Here is an 18,968-nt window from a genome sequence, read left to right as displayed (position 1 = left end):
GTGCAGTTTGGGGAAATAAACCCCTCCCCCCCAAACTTGTAAAAGTTTTGCGTGCGAGAGCCTTGTGTCCTACAGGCTGTTTGTCTCACAGTGTTTAGGATATGGTGCCTCAGTACATCCAGCTGTATACTCCAGAAATTGCGGTGTCATTCTTGACCTCTCCCTGTCTCTCATCTCCCACATCTAGCCCATCTCCAGGTCCTGTCACTACTGCCTCCTAAATACCTCTTTGAATCTATTTTTCCCCATTTTTAATAATCCAAGCTGCATATCTCTCCTGGACAAATACAAACCATCTCCTAACTGGTCCACCTGAATCTTCTCTCACAACTCCCTTCTGTCCTCCAACCCAAGTCGGGTGTCCCCATTACAGTCAATTCTCTTTTTTTTTTTTTGGCCGTGCTTTGCGGCATGCGGGATCTTAGTTCCCCAACCAGGGATTGAACCCATGCCCCCTGCATTGGGAACGTGGAGTCTTAACCACTGGACCGCCAGGGAAGTCCCTTTTTTTTTTTTTTTTTTGAAATATAAATAATATCATGTACCCATTCTGCTCAAACTCTACCAGTGGCTTTCCATTTACTTTCAGGAAGAATATTATCTTAGCTTGGGCTACTCTGATAAAATACCATAGACTGGGTGGCTTAAACAACAGACATTTATTCCTCACAGTTCTGGAGGCTGAGAAGTCCAAGATCAGGGTACCAGCTGTTCAGTGTCTGGTGAGGCTCTCTTCCTGGCTTCATAGACAGTTGTCTTCTCCCTGTGTTCACATGGCCTTTCTGTGGTGTGTGCTAGTGGAGAGGGAGAGATACAGAGAGATGGAGAGAGGGTGAGGGCCAGGGGGAGGGGGAGGGGGAGAGGGAGCAGAGAGAGAGAGAGAGAGAGATTCCTCTTCTTATAAGGGCACTAATCCCACCATGAGGGTCCGACTCCTTTGAGCTCATCTAAACTTAATTACCTCCCAAAGAGTTCTACTTCCAGATAACATCACATTAGGACCTAAGGCTTTGATGTATGAATTTGGGAGGAGGGGGAGGGATGCATTCAGTCCATAACAAACATAAACCATAACATAGTCTGTAGAGCTTGCTGTTCTTAGAAGGATGAGACTCAAAAAGATGACACACAGAAATAACACAGCACAAGGCAGCAAATGGTAAGAGCAACGTGAATGGTCAGAAGTTACGTGGGTTAAGGCTGTATGTGGTTACCGCGTGTTGAGGTTACAATGTAATCACAGCGTGTCGAGGTTACAATGTAATCACTGTGATCCTTCAAAGTAGCATCAGCATCACCTGGCCACTTATTAGACATGCAGATTCTCAGGCCCCACCCCAGATCTACTAACTCAAAAAACTCTGAGATTAGGGCTAAGCAATCTGTTTTAACAAGCCCTCTGGGTGGTTTTGATGGGTGCTGAAATTTGAGAATACTGGTGTAGTGAGTGCTGTGTGCTCCGCGCACATCCCTCCGAAGGCCTGAAGGATTTATTCCTCGGCCGCTGAGAGTGCTCTCAGCCCCCTTTCCACAGGCGCTCTGCATCCAGTGACTGGCTGATGCAGGACTGTAAAGGCTCTACCTCTCACTACAGCTAGTAGAGGCAACCCTGAAAGGCCGCCCCAGCTTCAGGGCCCCCTGTGGGTTGGCTGTGGTCTTTGTTGAGGTTTCACTACAGCCCAAGTTCTCCTTTGCCCCTCCCGCTCCCTTCCCTTCCACTCGATCACAGGCGCTAATCCCAATGGCATCGCCTGCTAATCTTCCTGCGCTGCAACCTTCCTCTCAGAGTGTGCTCTCCAGGGAACCCAAACACGTGCCTCACAGAGGAAGTGGGATTTGAGTTGAGACTTTCAAGAAGGATGGGAAAGAAGTCACTAAGCAATGAAGGGAGGGGTGGAAGGGTGGGAGAGGGGAGTTGTCCTGAAGGAGGAAAGCAGCATGAGCAGAACTTCCCCCAAGGCCTGATGAGGAAATGGAGAGCTACCCAGAGGGGCTATAGGTCATAGAATGAGAAGTGAGCAGTGGGGTTTTGCTGAAAAGCTAGACTGTGGAAGGCATTAAGGTGCTCCCATAGAGAATTTGGACTTCATCCTAAAGATAATGTCAGGTTCATCACACTATATAGTTCATTCACTCAGTGATACCCATTAAGTGCTAGAGAGAAACTGGTGAGCAAAATTAGATCTGGTCCCAGTCCTCAAGCAGCTTAGAGTCCAACAGAGGAGCTAGGCATAAATCAATCACACAAGTGCCAAATTTGTACACACATACCAAATAAAAGTGTTTCGAAGACTTAAGAAGTATAGACATAATATGTAGACCCTTGAGACCCTCTCACGCTAATTATTTTCCCCTTATTGGACTCTAAACACTTTGGGAATGAAGATGGCTTTTGGTCTCTATTTCTCCAGAATGTAGCATAGTAGGTGCTTGGAAACATTTGCTGAATTAAATATGAATTCAGGGACTTGACTTCACACCACCAGCACATACTAGATACTTGATAAATGTTTGTGAATGAATGAATGAATTGAATTAATGAACAAATAACAGTTGTTTAGATGACTGGGTGGATCAACCAGAACCACTTCCCAAGTACTGGTCTCGGCGAAGAAAAATAAGGACGAGGTGTCACGTTGTTTATAAAGCTACACTGATTTCATTTTAAGAACTGCTGAGAGATTTTAAGGGGTTATGTGCACCCCCTTCCCTGTGCCTTCTCTTTCTGAAAGGGTAGTGATAGTAAATATTAGGTTATTGTAAATCCTCTCACTAGACAAAAAAAAATCAACAATTTAGTAGCTAAAATGGTTTTAAACTAGTCAAAAATTTGCAAGCAATTTCTGCAGGGCAAGTTAGGGTAGTGGGAGGTCTGGTGTCTGTTGAAGATCTAGGATTAGTCTTTGAACCATCCTTATTTCCACTCTCAAAAGAGCTGAGAATGCACTCCGATGAGTGTACAATTGGGGGAGGAGGTGTGGGGAAGAGGTAGGTTGGTTACTGCCGTGGAAAGGGGAAAGAGTTTATTTTGAAGAGTTGGGGAAGGCAGGAGAAACAGATTGGCAAGCAAGCAGACACTTCCAAGATAAACAACAAAAACAAACCCACTTTGCCTTGAGGGTAAATGGAAGCTCTAACTGAGGGAATTCAATTATCTTTAAATACAGGCTAGGAGAACTCTGTCTTAGATTTGTTTGGAGGCCCTTTTCTGTGTCTGCCTACTATGTACAAATGCTTTGAGCTGGTGGTAGGTTAGAAAAAGAAGACAGAAGTGGTCTAGGGATGGAGGGAGGGTGGAGCGTGGGCTGGTCAGAGAGGGACGTGGTGAGCAGAGGCCATGGGACATGTGGGGTTGGAATTAGTGGCATCAGCACTGTGTAATTGGCTGCCCTTATAAACAGGGAGCATTGCGTATGTCTGGACCAGACGACTAACAAAAGTTAGCAAAGCAGTACACAGCAGGAATGGTACTGTGGTAGATCAAGTAATTTGTATTTTCCCAGTTCAGCCCTGGAGATTTGGCAGTGAGGACAAGGCTGGGCAGGTGGCCGAAGGAAGATGAATGACAAGGAGACAGGCTGATGGAAGTGATGGCTAGCCAGCTAGCAGCAAACAGAAATAGGAGAAGCGGGGAAGGAAGAAGAGACAGGGAAAAAAATAGAATATATTGCTGGCTCTCTTGTTATTTTAGCTGCCTAGTAGCCATGTAAACAAGCAGCATAGGAGATGTATTCTGCAAAGAAGGACAGGGTAAGAACAATTTAAAGTAAAATCACACACACACACACACACACACACACACACACACACACACACACACACACACACACACACACACACACACACACACACACACGACCTTCTAATGCCCCCTGAAGGTAAAGTTAAGCAACCTGCTTCTTTAAGCTTTTTCCAGAAGGGAAGGGGAGGGTGAGAGGGCACGTGGCTTTTCAAGGTGGACCTCAGAGTGAGAAGATGAGTGAGAGATGAGGTGGAGATGGGGGCAGGGGCCTTCTGGTCATCTTGAGAAGTTTGGGCTCCGTCCTGAGTGTGATGAGAAGTCACTGAAGGCTTTAAAGGCAGAGGATACACTGTGGGGATGGTGAGGCCGAGAGGCTGTTGCCGGGAAGAAATGATGGAAGCATGGCATAAAACAATACGGGCAAAACGGAACAGATGTGAGAGATGTGTAGGGCAGGGGATGTATAGGACTTGGTGACTGATTAGTTATGGGGAGGAGGAGGAAGAGGTATGGATGACTTGTAGCTTTGGGCAGTGAGGCAAAAACTAAGGCCATTAACCGAGTAACAATATATACAAAAATAGCAAGGCTTTTTGTCATCCCAGGGAAATCCCAAGTAGTTATAAAGTAAAAGGGAGCTCCAAGGATGTTCTTCAGATTCTGTTCATCATTTGGCTATAATTAAATGATCAAAGACAAGTATCCTTTTATTTAATTGATTAACAGAACTCCTTTGGGAGCTTATTCTAATACTTCCATAACATTTACCACCAAGAAAGACTTACCATTATATGGACTCTAAATGAATCTCGACTATGATAATATGATAACGTGTGCGTTCGGTTCTGTGTAGCAGAGTGTAAACCCAGAAATATGCCTGTAACGATAACCAAATTTATATAGTACTTTATAGCCTATATAAGTCCATTATTTTATGTGAGTCCCTTAACAGCCTTACCAGGGAAGCTAGTTTCTTCCCTCCCTTTATAAGCATCAAGGCCAGGACAGCTTATGGGAAATCCACAGGCAATATGTAGAAATATTTAAAAGTTATAAATCAAGTTTGACAAAAATGTCTTCATAACCACAAGAATGGAAAACATGTATAAAGTTAGGGTTTTTATATGAGTGAAGTTGGCAAAATATCATATGTGACTAAATTTAATTATCCTTGCTCATTCCTGGGCATCCAACTGAGTTGGCAATGTTTGGATGAATAATAAAATAATGAGCTATGTGATTCATAATTTTTTACATATTTATGCCAAAAAACAATTTTTCTTATTGTCCTTTCAGTAAAATCATAAATTGTGCTGTTATAAACAAGATTTTCACATGGTTGATGTTCTGTTAACAATGATACCAAATGAGACCATCTTTTCTGAGTTACTGTAGCTCTTTGATAGTTTTTTATTAATGTCAATTTAAGAAAGCTTTACTCCGCTGAAACAGAGTTGAAAATAAATCATGAAATTTACTTATCATGTCCAAACATTGTAATGATATTATATCTGATGAATTATTATCATTGCAGAAAAATATATTAATTATATCACATAAACTACTATCACTTATGTTGTCATTTTAACTGTCTCTTAAATGTAATGTAATGAGAAGAACCAAGTAACGTGAAGTAATGTGAAGAACCAATATCAAACTTCTAGATCCACACGTATACAAATGTAAAAGTAATATGAATTGTTTAATATTGCAAAATACTTCTGTCTCCATGTGCAACTGTAACGAATACTGTGCTGATTCATGAGGAACCACACGAATCTCTGGAACCACAAACTTGAACAGAAAGAGAGGCAAGAAAGTTGATATTCAAGACTACAAGGAAACAATACTTTGTTATTTAAGAATTGCATTCATGCTATCTGAGAGGAAGGATCTGACTAATTAATCCATCCATGTTCTTACCAAACTAAGCACTCCTATTATTCAAAATCTCACTGCCCTGTGAAGCAGGGTCTATCTCTGATAGTGGTGATAGCCACAAAAAAATCACAACCTTAGACGCGGTCATGTTTTGTTTTGAGGACATAAAGCAAGTGGAGAAGAATTTCCTTGGGATCTGAGAGTGTTTATTCCTGAGAGCAACGTCCAGAGTTACAGGTTACCAGTTTCCAAGTGAGAGGCACCCGTGTCTTCTTGTTTCTTTTTCTTATGACAGGTTTATGGAGATATAAATCACGTAACATGATAGTCATCACTTGAAAGTGGTTTTCAGTATATTCACCCTAAAAAGAAACTCTGAACCCATTAGCAATCACGTCCTATACCTCCCTCTCCACCAGCCCCTGGCAACCATTAATTTACTTTATGTGTCTACAGAGTTGCTTATTCTGGACATTTCATATAAATAGGATCATACAATTTGTGGCTGTTTGTGTCTGGCTTCTTTCATTTAACATAGTATTTTCAAGGTTTATCTATGTTGTGGCATGTGTCAGCACTTCATTCCTTTTCCTGGCTGAATAATATTCTGTGATATAGCAATCACGTCCTATACCTCCCTTTCCACCAGCCCCTGGCAACCATTAATTTACTTTATGTGTCTACAGAGTTGCTTATTCTGGACATTTCATATAAATAGGATCATACAATTTGTGGCTGTTTGTGTCTGGCTTCTTTCATTTAACATAGTATTTTCAAGGTTTATCTATGTTGTGGCATGTGTCAGCACTTCATTCCTTTTCCTGGCTGAATAATATTCTGTGATATGGATACCATATTTTGTTTATTCATTCATCAGTCAGTGGACATTTGGGTTGTGTCTACTTTTTGGCTATTACCAATAATGCCACTATATAGGTTGCATACAATTTTTGGTGGGACATGTTTTCGTTTCTCTTGGGTCTGTTACCTAGGAATGGAGTTACTGGGACATGTGGTTACTCTATGTATAACATTTTAAGAAACTAACCAAATGGCTTTACAAAGTAGTTGTGCAATTTTACAACTCTACCAGCAATATACAAGGTTCTAATTTTTCCACATCCTTGTCAACACTTGTAGTTGTCTTTTTGGTTATAGCTATCTTAGTGCTGCATCATTGTTTAAACGCTTTACAAGTGTTAACTTATTTGATTCTCCCGAAAATGCTGTATCCAGAAAAGGGAATTCAGAGTCAGAGAGGTTCAGTAACTTGCTGAACAATAACACACTGGAGAGGAATATGTAATAAGGAATATGTTACACAAAGAGAACATTATTTGAACACTCAAGGGAATGAAAACAACTTTGGGAGATTTTTTTCCCCCTTTTTAAATGAGATCTTCCTGAGTTTAAGATAAAATCCTTTGTTCTATGCAAATTAGTCTCCTATTGATGTACTTAATCCACTCCTGCCTTATGCTTCAGAGTTAGGCAGTATTGGGGCTTAATATTGAAAACAGGGAGGGAGAAAAATAATCTCTGAATATTCACTTCAATTAAGGCAAAATTTTCCATTTAGCCAAGAACAAAATCTGTCAGCCACTGATATTTCGTGAATATTAATTTGAAATTTAAAAACATTAATTTAAAAAAGAAGATTTGAAAAGTTTTGTCCTCCAAGTATGATCTTTGTTATCCTTGGGCCAAAACAGTTTCCAAGGTACACGTTTCCACATTCTTAGTGAATTCAGTGGAAACTGACTTCAGAGCCATTTTTATGTTTTAATTCCATGAAGACATATAACACCTTTTAAAATTCTAATTTTATACTAATTTATAATTGTAAAAAATTTATATGTTTTTTATATTGGGATAACAGTCAAGCAGAAGTATATCTTTTAATGTTTGCTCTCAAAAGTAGAAGTGTCAACTTTCTTAGGAACATGGCAATTAAGTAAATGCAGTTAACTCAGTACCTAGAAAAGACTTGGAAGAGTCTTCAACGCTTACTTTAGGAATCTGATTTCCAGGCGACATTGCTATTTAAGAATAAACTTGTGTGTGAGTACAAAAAACTCCAAGGGTCTATATTCAGTGAGTTCTGTCTTTGGAAGAGACATCACGATGGAGGATGCCGCTCGTGTCCTCAGTGGAGTATTTCTGATACACAGACGGTGATATTCAGTAGCTACGGAGCAGGAGGAAGAAGGAAAGGGTATCGGGAGCATCACACAGTGAGCCACTCACGTTCCTTCTGACCGTTTCCTTATGGCCTCTTAAGTAGCTCAGTTACTAGAAGCCCTTGTGAGGAGGAGAAAGGCCATTGTAAAATGAGAGATACAAGCTGCCTTACAAAAAGCAGGACTGCTTCAGAGAAATCAGTTATAGAGGAAGGTTGGCAGGGAGAAATGATGAGTTTGGAGGAAAAACTCATTCTGTTTTAGACACTGCACATTTGTAGTCTGGGACATTTTATGGGTACTCTAGTATCATCTATTCACATGGAACCATTCCTGATAATGTTATGTGAATACGCAAACCCTAACATAGTTATTATTTTAACAGTTTTATTGAGATATAATTCTCATACCATACATTTCATTCACTTAAAATGTACAACTATCCTACTTATGATATCATACAGGAGTGTTATATATAACATGGGTCCCTATGATATAACTTTGAAAGCGCAGCGTCTCCTGGTGGTAGGGTCTAAATGCACTAGAAAAAGAAATTATAGGGCCCAAGTAATTATTTTAGCTTTCACAAAGTCTAATAAACTTCCATAGTAGCTTTGTTTTTGCAACACTCTTGCTTTAAGGAAGGAAGTTAGAGATGTTTGCCTCTCCATAAGTTTAAATGGAATTATAAAACTCCCGTCGCCTTTGGTGGTGTTGACAGGGTTATTTTCATGTTGTTAATACATGAAGTGAGGCTGTTTGAAGTTTTGAAGCATAACTTCACAAGCCTTGAAGTACAGCAGGTATATAGCAAAAATTTTACAATTTGTTTCCTTTTATGACTTTTGGTTATACACATGGAAGTCATTCTCACGGTTATGTTTTTCACTATTGGCGATAATCATTAAGGTTTTTAGCAGGTGATAATTAATCATGCCCTTTTCCTTGATATGTTTAGAAACAAATGAGAAATAAAATGCAGGAGTCAGACAGAAATGAAAATACCAGCCTTATGACTGACAAAATTGACTGGAAAGCAATGCTTAGGTATTCAGCCATCAGGGTTTCTTTGGATCACTGATTAGGGTTGGTGCTAGTACTAGAAAGTTCAAAATAACAGTGGCATAAATGACGAAGACACAGTTTCTCACCGAAAAGTCCAGAGGTGTCAGGTCAGGACTGGTAGAGTGCTGGACAGTATACAGCCCCCAGACTCCTTTCAATTTTGCTGATTTGCTATGTGTGGCTTCCTTTTCCAAGGTTATTTTGGGGTATGGTATGGACGCTCCAGCTCCAGTTATCATGTATACATTCCAGCCAAGAAGAAAAAAGAGTGGGATAAGGGAAGGATATCTCCACTGAAGGGCACAGCGTTTTCCCTCATATCCCACTAGCTGTGACGTAGTCCCTCAGCCACGTCTCACTAGGAAAAGCGAGTATTCTCGGCAGTCATGTACCCAGCTAAAAACTGAGAATTCTATGATGGAAGGGGAGAGAGAGTGTTGCTGGACAATCTGTAGTCTCTGCCACATTCCTAAGTGACAACCACTGGGCTCCCCTACAGTGAGGGGCAAGCTCCTTACCACGGAGCGTAGACTGACCCTGAGGGTAAGTTGCTTGTAAGAGGGGAACCCAGGAAGGGCTGAGCCAAGCACGCTCGATTCCTCCTCGTTCTCCTCCACTGCGAGGCCAGACACGCTTCTGCTATACTCTTCCTTCCTCACTCGTGTTTGGCTTTTCTAAGGGGCAGTACAGTGAGCTGTCATAAGGCAGGAACGCAGCACATGATTCAGCACCACAATAACAAGGTTTCCTTAATTTCCCATTATCTAACCTTTCTTTGTCTTCACTATCCAGTAGATTAAGAAATCTTCCTGAATAGTCATAAGAGAGTTCTTCTTCTGGCAGAATGTCTTTGGCTGCAAAAAGTGCCAACTTTGGTACCATCGAGTTGATTCGGACAGGAATCATCAATAGGTTTGGCTCACAAGAATGGTTAAGGAATCTTCCAATATTTCCTATAGAGGTAGGATCAACAAACGTTTCCATTACCTGCCCATTATAAACATGCTCCCTGACGGCTATAATGTAATTCGAATCGTGTATTGTTTGTAACTGAATTCTTCTCTGTACTTCCGAGAATCCTAAAACCTCGCCAGCATATTCACAGACAAACCGTCCTTTTGGTATAAAGTCCAACGTACGAAGTCCCCAGCCTTTGCGATCTGTCTTGAACACCTGGAGGCGGAACTGCAGACCCCGCTGGACCACTCTGTTCCTGCAGTGGTCGCTGCACTGACACAGGACATTGCATTCGAAAACTGGCTCAGCACACTTTGCTTCTAATCCTATGTGTCTGAGGCATAAATTATCATCATAGTTCTTCTCACGACGGAGACAGGAGCAAGTTCCAGGGAGGCAGGGAGTTTTGACACAAACGCATCCGGGAAAGGTTATTAGAGTGGGATCAGTGTCTCCTCCAGGCCCGGCTACATGATCAGGAGTATACTGCAAAAAACGGAAATACTGTTAAGTCAGCATGGCATGTCATATATCTCACCTGTATTTCAAGCAGCTTTTGGCTGAGACAGTTCCTAATTCCAACAAACAGAATGAAACAAAACAAAAAAATGCAATATATTACAATATTACCTGAAAACATCTCTCTCCAATTTAAAAACCAGGGTTAATTTTTAGATTTAAAATTTGGTGGTTTCCTTTTAAGCAGTGGAAAAATTTATGTATTTTTCTCTTATCAGATATTGAAAAATTTGTAATCCATTTTGTTTCCCTGTTAGCTTTAGATGTCAGGAAAATCAGTGCCGAATTTAGGTTTTGAATGCAGTTATGTGTTTTCTCCTTGGCTTTTATCTCTTACATTTATCTGGTAATACAAATGCATATATGTATTTTTATTGTGAGTTACCTCATATCCTTTTTGGGGATAAGAAAGTCATAAATGATAAATCAATGAAAAATGGCCTTTGGGAGAGAGTCTTCCATTGATTTTTTAAAAGAATTTTTAAATTTGAAGATTATCTAAATTCCTATATATTCTCTCATGTTTTTAAAAAATGCTATTACCTTATAGTTCTATTTGAGTCTTCACAAAGTTAAAAGCAGAAATTTGGCAAAAAACTTGCAGAGATAATTCCAAAAATTGTTACATAATATTAATAGATATTGAAATTTATTGTAGCTATATTGTATACATGTAAAGAAATCCTGTTCTTATTAAGTGCGAAAGGGAGAATACAAAAAAGTTTCTCTGTCTTTTAAACGTACCTGTATTTTCAAAATGTTACATTTATAAAATGCTATGATAGAGAAGTCTTAAGTCTAAAGTCTCTGTGAAACCTGACCTCTGGTTATTTCCTCACTGGCAGAATGAAGCATATTCTCAAACGCTGAAGATTAAAGTATCTCTCATGAGCCCAGCATATTTCTTCATGTATAGAACAATTCATTTATTTATACTTGTTTTCTTCCAGAAAGGATTTAATGAGGCTTACAAAGAGGTAAGATAAATGAACAACAGGTAAGGAAAGTAAGGTGAAGGGAAAAATAAGTCGAGAGAGCTTAGACACACTAAGTGTGCAGAAGCAGACTGGACATTTGGCACTGCCCAAGAACAGCCACTTCAAAGAGGGAAATATGATTCGATGTATGGCTTGTACTGTCCGTAAGGAATAATCTCACTGTTCAGAAGCATTGACTTTTTCCACTATGGAGATGGGAGAGAAATTTCACAAATGAGTCTGTCTAAACCATTCTTTTCCAGGACGCAGTTTCATGGGCTGCTTTTCATTTCATTCATTCTGACCCTCAATAAAGGCTGTTGGCATCCTGCCACATGAAGTCAGTAAGAGCAGTTGTGCAAGAGACCAGTCGATAGAATTTAGCATATCCAGAGGAACGTTTGAACAGCCTATCTTTCAGTCAATTATCCATTAATGTTGTGTCAATACTTTTAGAAAAGTATTGAGCAGCATGTAGTTACACTCCCTGTGGAGGCCTTGGTGGAGCTATGCAGTTAGGTGCAAAACCCTATACTTTAAAAAACGCTGGGGGCTTCCCTGGTGGCGCAGTGGTTGAGAATCTGCCTGCCGATGCAGGGCACACGGGTTCAAGCCCAGGTCTGGGAAGATCCCACATGCCGCAGAGCAACTAAGCCCGTGTGCCACAACTACTGAGCCTGCGCGTCTGGAGCCTGTGAGCCACAACTACTTAGCCTGCGCGTCTGGAGCCTGTGAGCCACAACTACTTAGCCTGCGCGTCTGGAGCCTGTGCTCCGCAACGAGAGGCCGCGACAGTGAGAGGCCCGCGCACCGCGATGAAGAGCGGCCCACGCTCGCCACAACTGGAGAAAGCCCTCGCACAGAAACGAAGACCCAACACAGCCAAAAATAAATAAATAAATAAATAAATAAATAAATAACAAAACAACAACAACAAAAAAACAAAAAACCCGCTGAGCTGGGGGGGAAGGATTGACATCCTTCTGTGAAAGGATGGTGAGTGGGCGTACCTGCAGGGAGGGGGGCGAGGGGGCGAGGGGGGAGGGGGAGGGGGGAAGGCTAATACTGCTTAAAAAGTGATTTGGGGGTGGAGAGTAGAAATAGCTTCTCTTGTTTGTGTCGGTTCTTACAGCTTTAGCTTAGCAGAGATGTCATAAAAGGATAAAGGATGGCTTAGAAAAAGATGCCCTATCAGTCAAATTCAATGACTGCTGTCTTTTACAGAATCTACTTCCAGACTTTAAGAGTCAACTTAGAAATGGTTACTGAGACATTTTAAGAAGTGCTTGTAAAATGAAGATTGTACACCACTTTGTTAAACTTTTCATGAAGAATTCTTTTCACTTGATTTGTTCTTAAAGGTGCATATAATTTTAATGTACTATAGAAATCACTAAACTCTAAGGTGATTTATTTATTTATATTTTGATGCAGATAACAACTTTTAAAATCAACTCTGACTTACTGCAGTTTTCTAACCAGGAGAGCATATTATTCCTTGTTGTTGGATAAATACTTTTTGGATAAATACTTTTTGGAAAAAATACTATTATTTGCTTATTTTTACTTTTATTTTTACATTTAAAATAAGATTTTGGAGAATCTGGTGATACATTTTTAAAAATTCTGCAATTTAAACTTTTTGCACAATCTCAGATCCTTTAGAGACTTAGATTACAAATGGTAGCTGATTCCAAATGAGCTGCAAACACCGTCCAAAGGATAATAGAGACTTCTGGATAATCTTCCTGTTTAAAGAGAATATTTTTTTCCCCTTGATCGATGTAATCATTGACCCTGATACCAATAATAATCACAAATCATTTTATCTCTATATGTTTCCACTTTCTCCTTCATAAAAAGTTTGGTTAAATACCATTCCAAAAAGATATTTTACCTGATTTAGAAAAATGGCTATACTAAAGAATAGTCTTTTGAAAACTGTGGTCTAATTTAACATATCATTATGTAATTATCTATCTTTTCAGGTATCTACATATTGAAAAGTTAATTATTCTTTTCAGAAATAATCTAACATTTTATTCAAATATTTATATGCCATATAAACTTACATTTTGCATTTCAGATAGCTAATGTTAAGTGTGTTACAAATTAGGAATCAGCTGGCATCAGCTTAAATGCTCCCCATTTGTAACACTCTTTCCATAGTCTGTACCCTACTCCCTGGTACAAAGCCCAGGACCAAACTGATCCAAAAAGGGTGTTACCCTGAGGGGTTTTTGTGCTTACCCTACGCCAAGGAGAGATCAAATCCTGGACATGTTTTTAAATCTATGCAGCATCTATTCTTCTGATGAAAGCATCCTGAGTCTTCCCAGGGGAACCCTTCTCACTCTTGTCTTAATGGTTTGCTGGGGCTTTAGGTTGGGTGGGGCCTAAACCTGGCTAATCAGAACATCGCTTGCTCTTTTCAACAGTACTTTTGGTTCATGGATGGGCACAGGACATAAGCCAGGTCAATGAAATATAATTCTGGGACTCCTGCTGAAAAAATTAGGGAAGAGGCGTTCTTTTTCCACTGGGTTTGCTAAACTACAGAGTATCCATCAGGCATTCCCAAGTTGTGCCACACACATAAGACCTACTGAGGGTGTGGCCCACCACAGGAAAGGGGAGCAGGGGTGCGAAGCAGGGAGGTGGTAGAGAGAAATATCTGATGACACCTTGAGAGTTCCTGGATCCAGAGATGCCTACAGTTACCAGTCTCAGACTTCGCTGTTACATGAGGAAATTCCTTCCCTTCTTTGCCTGAGTTAGTTTGTGTCGTATTTACGTTTCTTGCAAACAAATGCGTCTTGACTAATAAACCCAGGGTGGAAGCTGAGAATGGTTCCAGGAAATGGCTGGAAAATTTAGTCAAAGATATAAACGGCTAATGAGCAATGAGGTCGCCAACCGGGAGGTGAGAATGGAGCAAAGCGTGAAGGAGGCTAGCCAGGAAAACTGTGACTGTGGCCTGAACACTGGGCAAAAGCAGTGGAGAACGTCTTAATGCAGAACATGGAATGTCCTAGAGCAGACACATACAGGACTAGGATCTTATTAGTACTGTGACCTTACAGCGAGTGACTTGCTAAACTCTGGGTTAGCAACTATAAAACAGGGACACTACCTATATCTGAGGGGGGGAAAGGTTCTCAAGAAATTTAATGAACATAACACTATACTCTGTGTGGGCCACTTTGTACTTTTAAAATAGTAACTTTCTTAAATTCTTCTAGATATTATTTCGAGATTTTATATTTAAAACATCACATATTTCTGTCACATTACTTAAGCTCTCTAAACATTCCCTTTCTATTTCTCTTACAGATTGCTGTGAAGGAAATACATGTGAGAAACCACGTAAAAAGCTTTCTCTAGTGGCTGGCACATAAGTGTTCAATATGAATTATGCAGGCTATCTAGTAGGGTGGTGAAAAAAATAGGTTTGGAGTTAAACTTCTCAGGTTTAAACATACTCAAACCAAAATTATGTTTGGAAAACCATATGATTATAGTCCTACCTCCATCATTTATCCATCTTGATGGGGGGAAACTGAGAGCTGACCCAGCACAGACTGCTTTCAAACATCAGTAAATATTGCCTTATTGTCTATTGTATGCACATGCTGGGATTTAGAAAGAACCACTCAGAAAAATACAAAAGAGGACATGAAGAATGGGATTTTTATCATTTTTTCAGGCGTCATAACAAAAGCTTTACTTTTTCCTGGTATCTATCAAAGTGCAAAATTGATCATGTAAGAGTTGGGAATAAATACAAAATGATCAGTGCAAAATGCACTAGAAACCAGATCCTTGAAGAACTGGATGGAGACTTCACATTTTGTGACAGAAAACTTGAGACTTTTTTTTATAAACTACGGTCACCCAAGAAGCCAAAATGTAAACAGAAGACAGCATGTTAAAGTGCAATTATATTGTACCTCCTTGGCTACAATTAATTTCTCCCTTATCTGAAGTAGACCTGCACCTATTAATAGTATGAACTTTGGGATCTAAGTGGCATAGACTGTTGGGCTCTCACTAAGCATGTAGGTCTGATCTTTCTAACAAATGTTTTAAGGAAAGGCACGGTCAGGAGGTTTGGGGTATGGAATGGTGATGGGGTTGGGTTCCCATCCATAGTACTAGGCACAGAGCAGGTGGCTCAGGAAATATTACTTGATTGCTTAATTGAAGCTCTTAATAATTTTTGATTGGAAGACTAACTTTTCTGAGTCACATACATTCTGTACCAAAGCCCCAGAAACTGAAACGTGACACTGCACAATATTCTGGGCTTAAAATCTAGGCCTCAATTCTGAATTTTAAGGAAGTGCTGTGAAAATCTTCATTCCATTTTTGGTTGTTTTGAAACACCAGCTACAAGAATCTTTGTACTTGGCCTCTAGCCCCATGAGTTTGTTTTTGCTCCAAGCAGCTATTAGGAGACTGTAAGCCAGATAATTCTTGTCAAGGCCATGTTGAGACCTTAAAAAGGATATTTGAAGCTGGTTTCAGAAACCTGAAAAATGGCTAGATCCAACTCTTAGTTCAAGAAAATCAATTGGTTTATTTTCTACTTGTCTTTTGACCCCGATGGCATTATGATGTGCTTGTTTCCGATCTGAACATTTGAATGTTCTTTTTGCCTTTTCATACAGGACCCAAAGGCAAACTAGACACAAAGTTATTTTTACTTTGAGTTTTTCATGCCTTAATTCTTATGTGTGCACATGCCTGTGAAGGCAGGGTTTGGGGCAAGCAAGCTGTTTTGACCTTTTGTAAGACTGGTATTGTGCTCCATGAATATATGGAAGCAAAGCAGTTGAAGGCCCTTTTCGGCTTGTTATTTACATGTTTCAAGCATGCTTTATCTTCTTGGTAAGACTATAAGCTCCTTAAGGAAGGGATCTTGTCTTCTATGTGTAACTCTAAGTATACCTAGAGCTGTGCATACAGCCAGGAAGCTAGAACACTGTGGGATTGAGTCTTAGTCTCCTGATTTTCATTTATGCCCATCAACTATAGGTATAAGGATCAATCACAAGGCTTCCTCTGCCCCCCACATAGTGCCTTCCATATGCTCTTGTAAGCTCAAGGGCAGGAATTGTATTGGCACCATCTTATCGTCTATGCCTAGCTTAACACAGTGCCAGGCACATTATAGGCACTCAATTATTTTTTGAAGAAAGAAAACATATGTCAGTGTTTTTGACCAGGCATTCAGCAATGTTTGGTCTTCAATAAGCTTTTAGGGATCAGTGTTTAATATGGTGCTAGCCACCTGTATTATTAATGATAAACTGCCTAATGTAGTTTGAGGAAAAATAACCATTTCTAACATTAATAGCCTGCTCCACTCTTTTTAAACTGCTGCTGAATCTGTCCTCTTACTTGATTCTCAAAATAACCCTAGGAAGGACGGACAGGGTTTGATATTGATAATGGGTGTGACAAGGGCACTAAAACTTTATTTTCATTTTGCAGATGAAGAAACTCAGGATCTGAGACATGGCTAAGATGCTAAGCCCTGAACCTAGCTCTCCTACTTCCAAGTCCAGGGCTCTTTCCACTCCAACATCCTTGTTTTTGTTTTTTGTTTTTGTCATTCCTTGTTCCTTAGGCAACATGCAGGCCAAGGTCAAAGGGGTGAGAAGGTTGGAGCACAAAGGTCTTTGAGGTAATAATAGTAGTTAACATTTATTGAGTTCTTTCAGCAAACCAGGAACTGTATTTTACTTGTAATTCTCGAAGCAATCCAGAGCGAGGTATTACTATTTTAATTGCACACGGGAGGACTCTAAGGCTTAGCTGAGGCTGTTTATATTTGCCAAAGCGCTCACAGCATGAGGGAAACCTCAACTAAGTGACTCTAGAGGCTAAGTTTTTAATCACGACACTAGGCTAAGATCCGTTAATGGGCCCCATGCCTTATCTTACAAACAAGACATTTGAGACCAGAGAGGCAACAGATTTGCCCCGGATCTCAACGAGTTCTGGGGACAGAACCAGGACAAAAAGCCAGGTTCTCACGGCTCTTTCCAAGGGACCTCACGAGACCTCTGGTTTTGACTTCAGGAAACTGCCAGTCTATGGGCAGAGAAGACCGTGTAAAGGTCATTGCGAAGGGTTAATGGGAAAAGACCGAAACCTGTGAGCTATTTAAGAGCTTTTCCAGCTCGCAGATAGCTGTGCGATCGGGTAAAAAAAAGAAGGTCTAGAAACTTGGAGACAACAATCGAAGCACTACCACGTAGGGTAATTGAGAACTAAGCCCAGCTACCACTTACCCCGACACTCTACCTGGAAGGGCGCCAGCCCCGCCCCCGGGCTGCGCGCGCAGCGCTCGTGACCGCCTAGCCCCGCCCCCATAGACAAGGGTACCGGCCACGCCCTCGGGGGCCGCGCGCAGCTCTTGGGCTGGCCGAGCCCCGCCCCCTACCTGAAAGGGCTCTGGCTCTGCCCCTGGGGGCCACGCGCTCACAGGCAAATTTTCCAGGCGGCGCGCGACGTCCAGCTGCTCCGTCACGGTCTCAGGCTCCTCCTCAGAGGCTGCCATCCCGCAGGGCCAGTTCTGCACGGCTTTAGCGGCCGTATTGCGCCGACACGATGCGTCTACCACCTAGACTCTCTAGAACCTCGCAGAGGACGCTGGGAGTCGGGTCCCGGGGCCCCACAGCCTCATGGGAGTCGTAGTTTTTATCTCCCCTATCAGAAGTTTGCCTGTGAGGGCGTCTCCTCCCTCGACTCTCAGCGTTCCTTGACTTTTTGGTCTGGCTCGCTTTTTGTTTTGAGCCAGGTGCACAACAGATAACACAAAACCTTGTAAGGTATGGACAAAGCTTTGGGAACACACAATGAAGTGCTTGAATTTTTCCTGTGAGCCCAGGGAGGGTTTTCGAGGCGAGGTCGTTTGTCCGTGTGTCTGAGGGTTTGGAAGCTAGCTGGCGCGGGGGCAGGGGCGCGCCGTAAGCTGAGGGCGTAAGGCACCCCCCGGGTCTCCGAAGTCCTGGAACTTGTGGGGCAGGTGGGGTGTGTGTGATGGGGTTTGCGTTCGGGGGCGGAATAGCCTGACTGGGCGTCGGAAGGCTGTGTGTCGAGTCCGCGCGCTCCCAGACTGGGATCCCTGTTTCCTTTCGGCTTCCCTTGCTCTGAGGAAACCGAGACCCGCTCCGCAAAGGATTCCGATAACGTCGAAATTGCTGAATCCAGTGGAATATTTTCAGTCTTCCCAAAGCTCGCTGACCCGATTGTCCTGCTGCTTCTGTGTGAAACCGTCGCTCCTCTCAGCTTGTGGGCCCCTGTCCTGGGTGCGCTTGCCTTGCGCAGACCGTCCTCCCTCTCCTGTCCTTCGCGGGCCTGACTCTGAAATGGGGGCGGGTGTCACTCAGGTTTCTGCCCCGGGCCCCTTTCTCACCTTCTCTGGGTTCCTCAATAATAGCATCCACTCCCTGCCTTCAGATACTCTTACAAAGTATTAGGTCTTCATCTCCAGCCCAGCTGGAGATGGATATGCGGTTATGGTTTCTATTTTCTGTCTTATATGCACCTTAAGTTCAAAGTGACCTGAGTTGACTTACTCTTCTGCACATCTTTCTTTCCCCCTTTAAAATAATGTAGGAGAACAAGTTGTCCATG

General features: G+C 41.6%; 2 protein-coding genes and 1 long non-coding RNA gene across 8 annotated transcripts in view; 2 read left to right on the top strand and 1 right to left on the bottom strand.

The window, feature by feature from the left end:
• The window catches only part of SUMF1 (sulfatase modifying factor 1), a 139,517-nt gene extending 124,015 nt beyond the window's left edge, over window positions 1–15,502 (top strand). Inside the window, exon 9 of one of the 5 annotated variants that reach the window (XM_082412342.1) lies at window positions 14,655–15,502. In XM_082412342.1, the coding sequence (XP_082268468.1) occupies window positions 14,655–14,719 (65 nt within the window). In that variant the 3' untranslated portion in view covers window positions 14,720–15,502. Of the gene's footprint in view, window positions 1–9,660; window positions 9,684–9,943; window positions 10,029–14,654 lie in introns of those variants that run through there. The other 4 variants (XM_082412346.1, XM_082412350.1, XM_082412341.1 and 1 more) reach the window with 4 other exon arrangements.
• Window positions 6,245–17,943, bottom strand: LOC309637502 (histone-lysine N-methyltransferase SETMAR). 2 transcript variants are annotated; one of them, XM_082412376.1, is made up of 2 exons: window positions 17,815–17,943; window positions 6,245–10,311 (listed from the first exon to the last, which is right to left on the bottom strand). In XM_082412376.1, the coding sequence occupies exons 1-2, from the start codon at window positions 17,887–17,889 to the stop codon at window positions 9,508–9,510; spliced, it is 879 nt and encodes a 292-aa protein (XP_082268502.1). In that variant the 5' UTR covers window positions 17,890–17,943; the 3' UTR covers window positions 6,245–9,507. The 2 variants fall into 2 exon arrangements, with proteins under 2 accessions (XP_082268502.1, XP_082268501.1); XM_082412375.1 differs by having other exon boundaries at window positions 17,773–17,907.
• Window positions 17,944–18,047: 104 nt separating this feature from the next.
• LOC309637551 overlaps window positions 18,048–18,968 on the top strand; it is an 864,945-nt gene continuing 864,024 nt past the window's right edge. The window contains exon 1 of the long non-coding RNA XR_014250634.1: window positions 18,048–18,160. This is a non-coding gene — a long non-coding RNA (uncharacterized lncRNA). The remainder of the gene's footprint in view (window positions 18,161–18,968) is intronic.

The sequence above is a fragment of the Balaenoptera physalus genome (genome assembly GCF_965194825.1).
Source record: "Balaenoptera physalus genome assembly, chromosome: 11".
NCBI classification, from domain to species: domain Eukaryota; kingdom Metazoa; phylum Chordata; class Mammalia; order Artiodactyla; family Balaenopteridae; genus Balaenoptera; species Balaenoptera physalus.
Note: the sequence above shows the minus strand (reverse complement) of the source record. Positions and strands in the feature narration are given on the sequence as shown.

Bases quoted from the DNA above. Each gene is read 5' to 3' on its own strand.
- LOC309637502 (XM_082412375.1), bottom strand. From the start codon at position 17,889: ATGGCAGCCTCTGAGGAGGAGCCTGAGACCGTGACGGAGCAGCTGGAC. The intron at 10,312-17,772 runs GTAGGGGGCGGG...CGTTTTTTGCAG, and splicing joins CAGAGCCAGAGCCCTTTCAG to TATACTCCTGATCATGTAGC.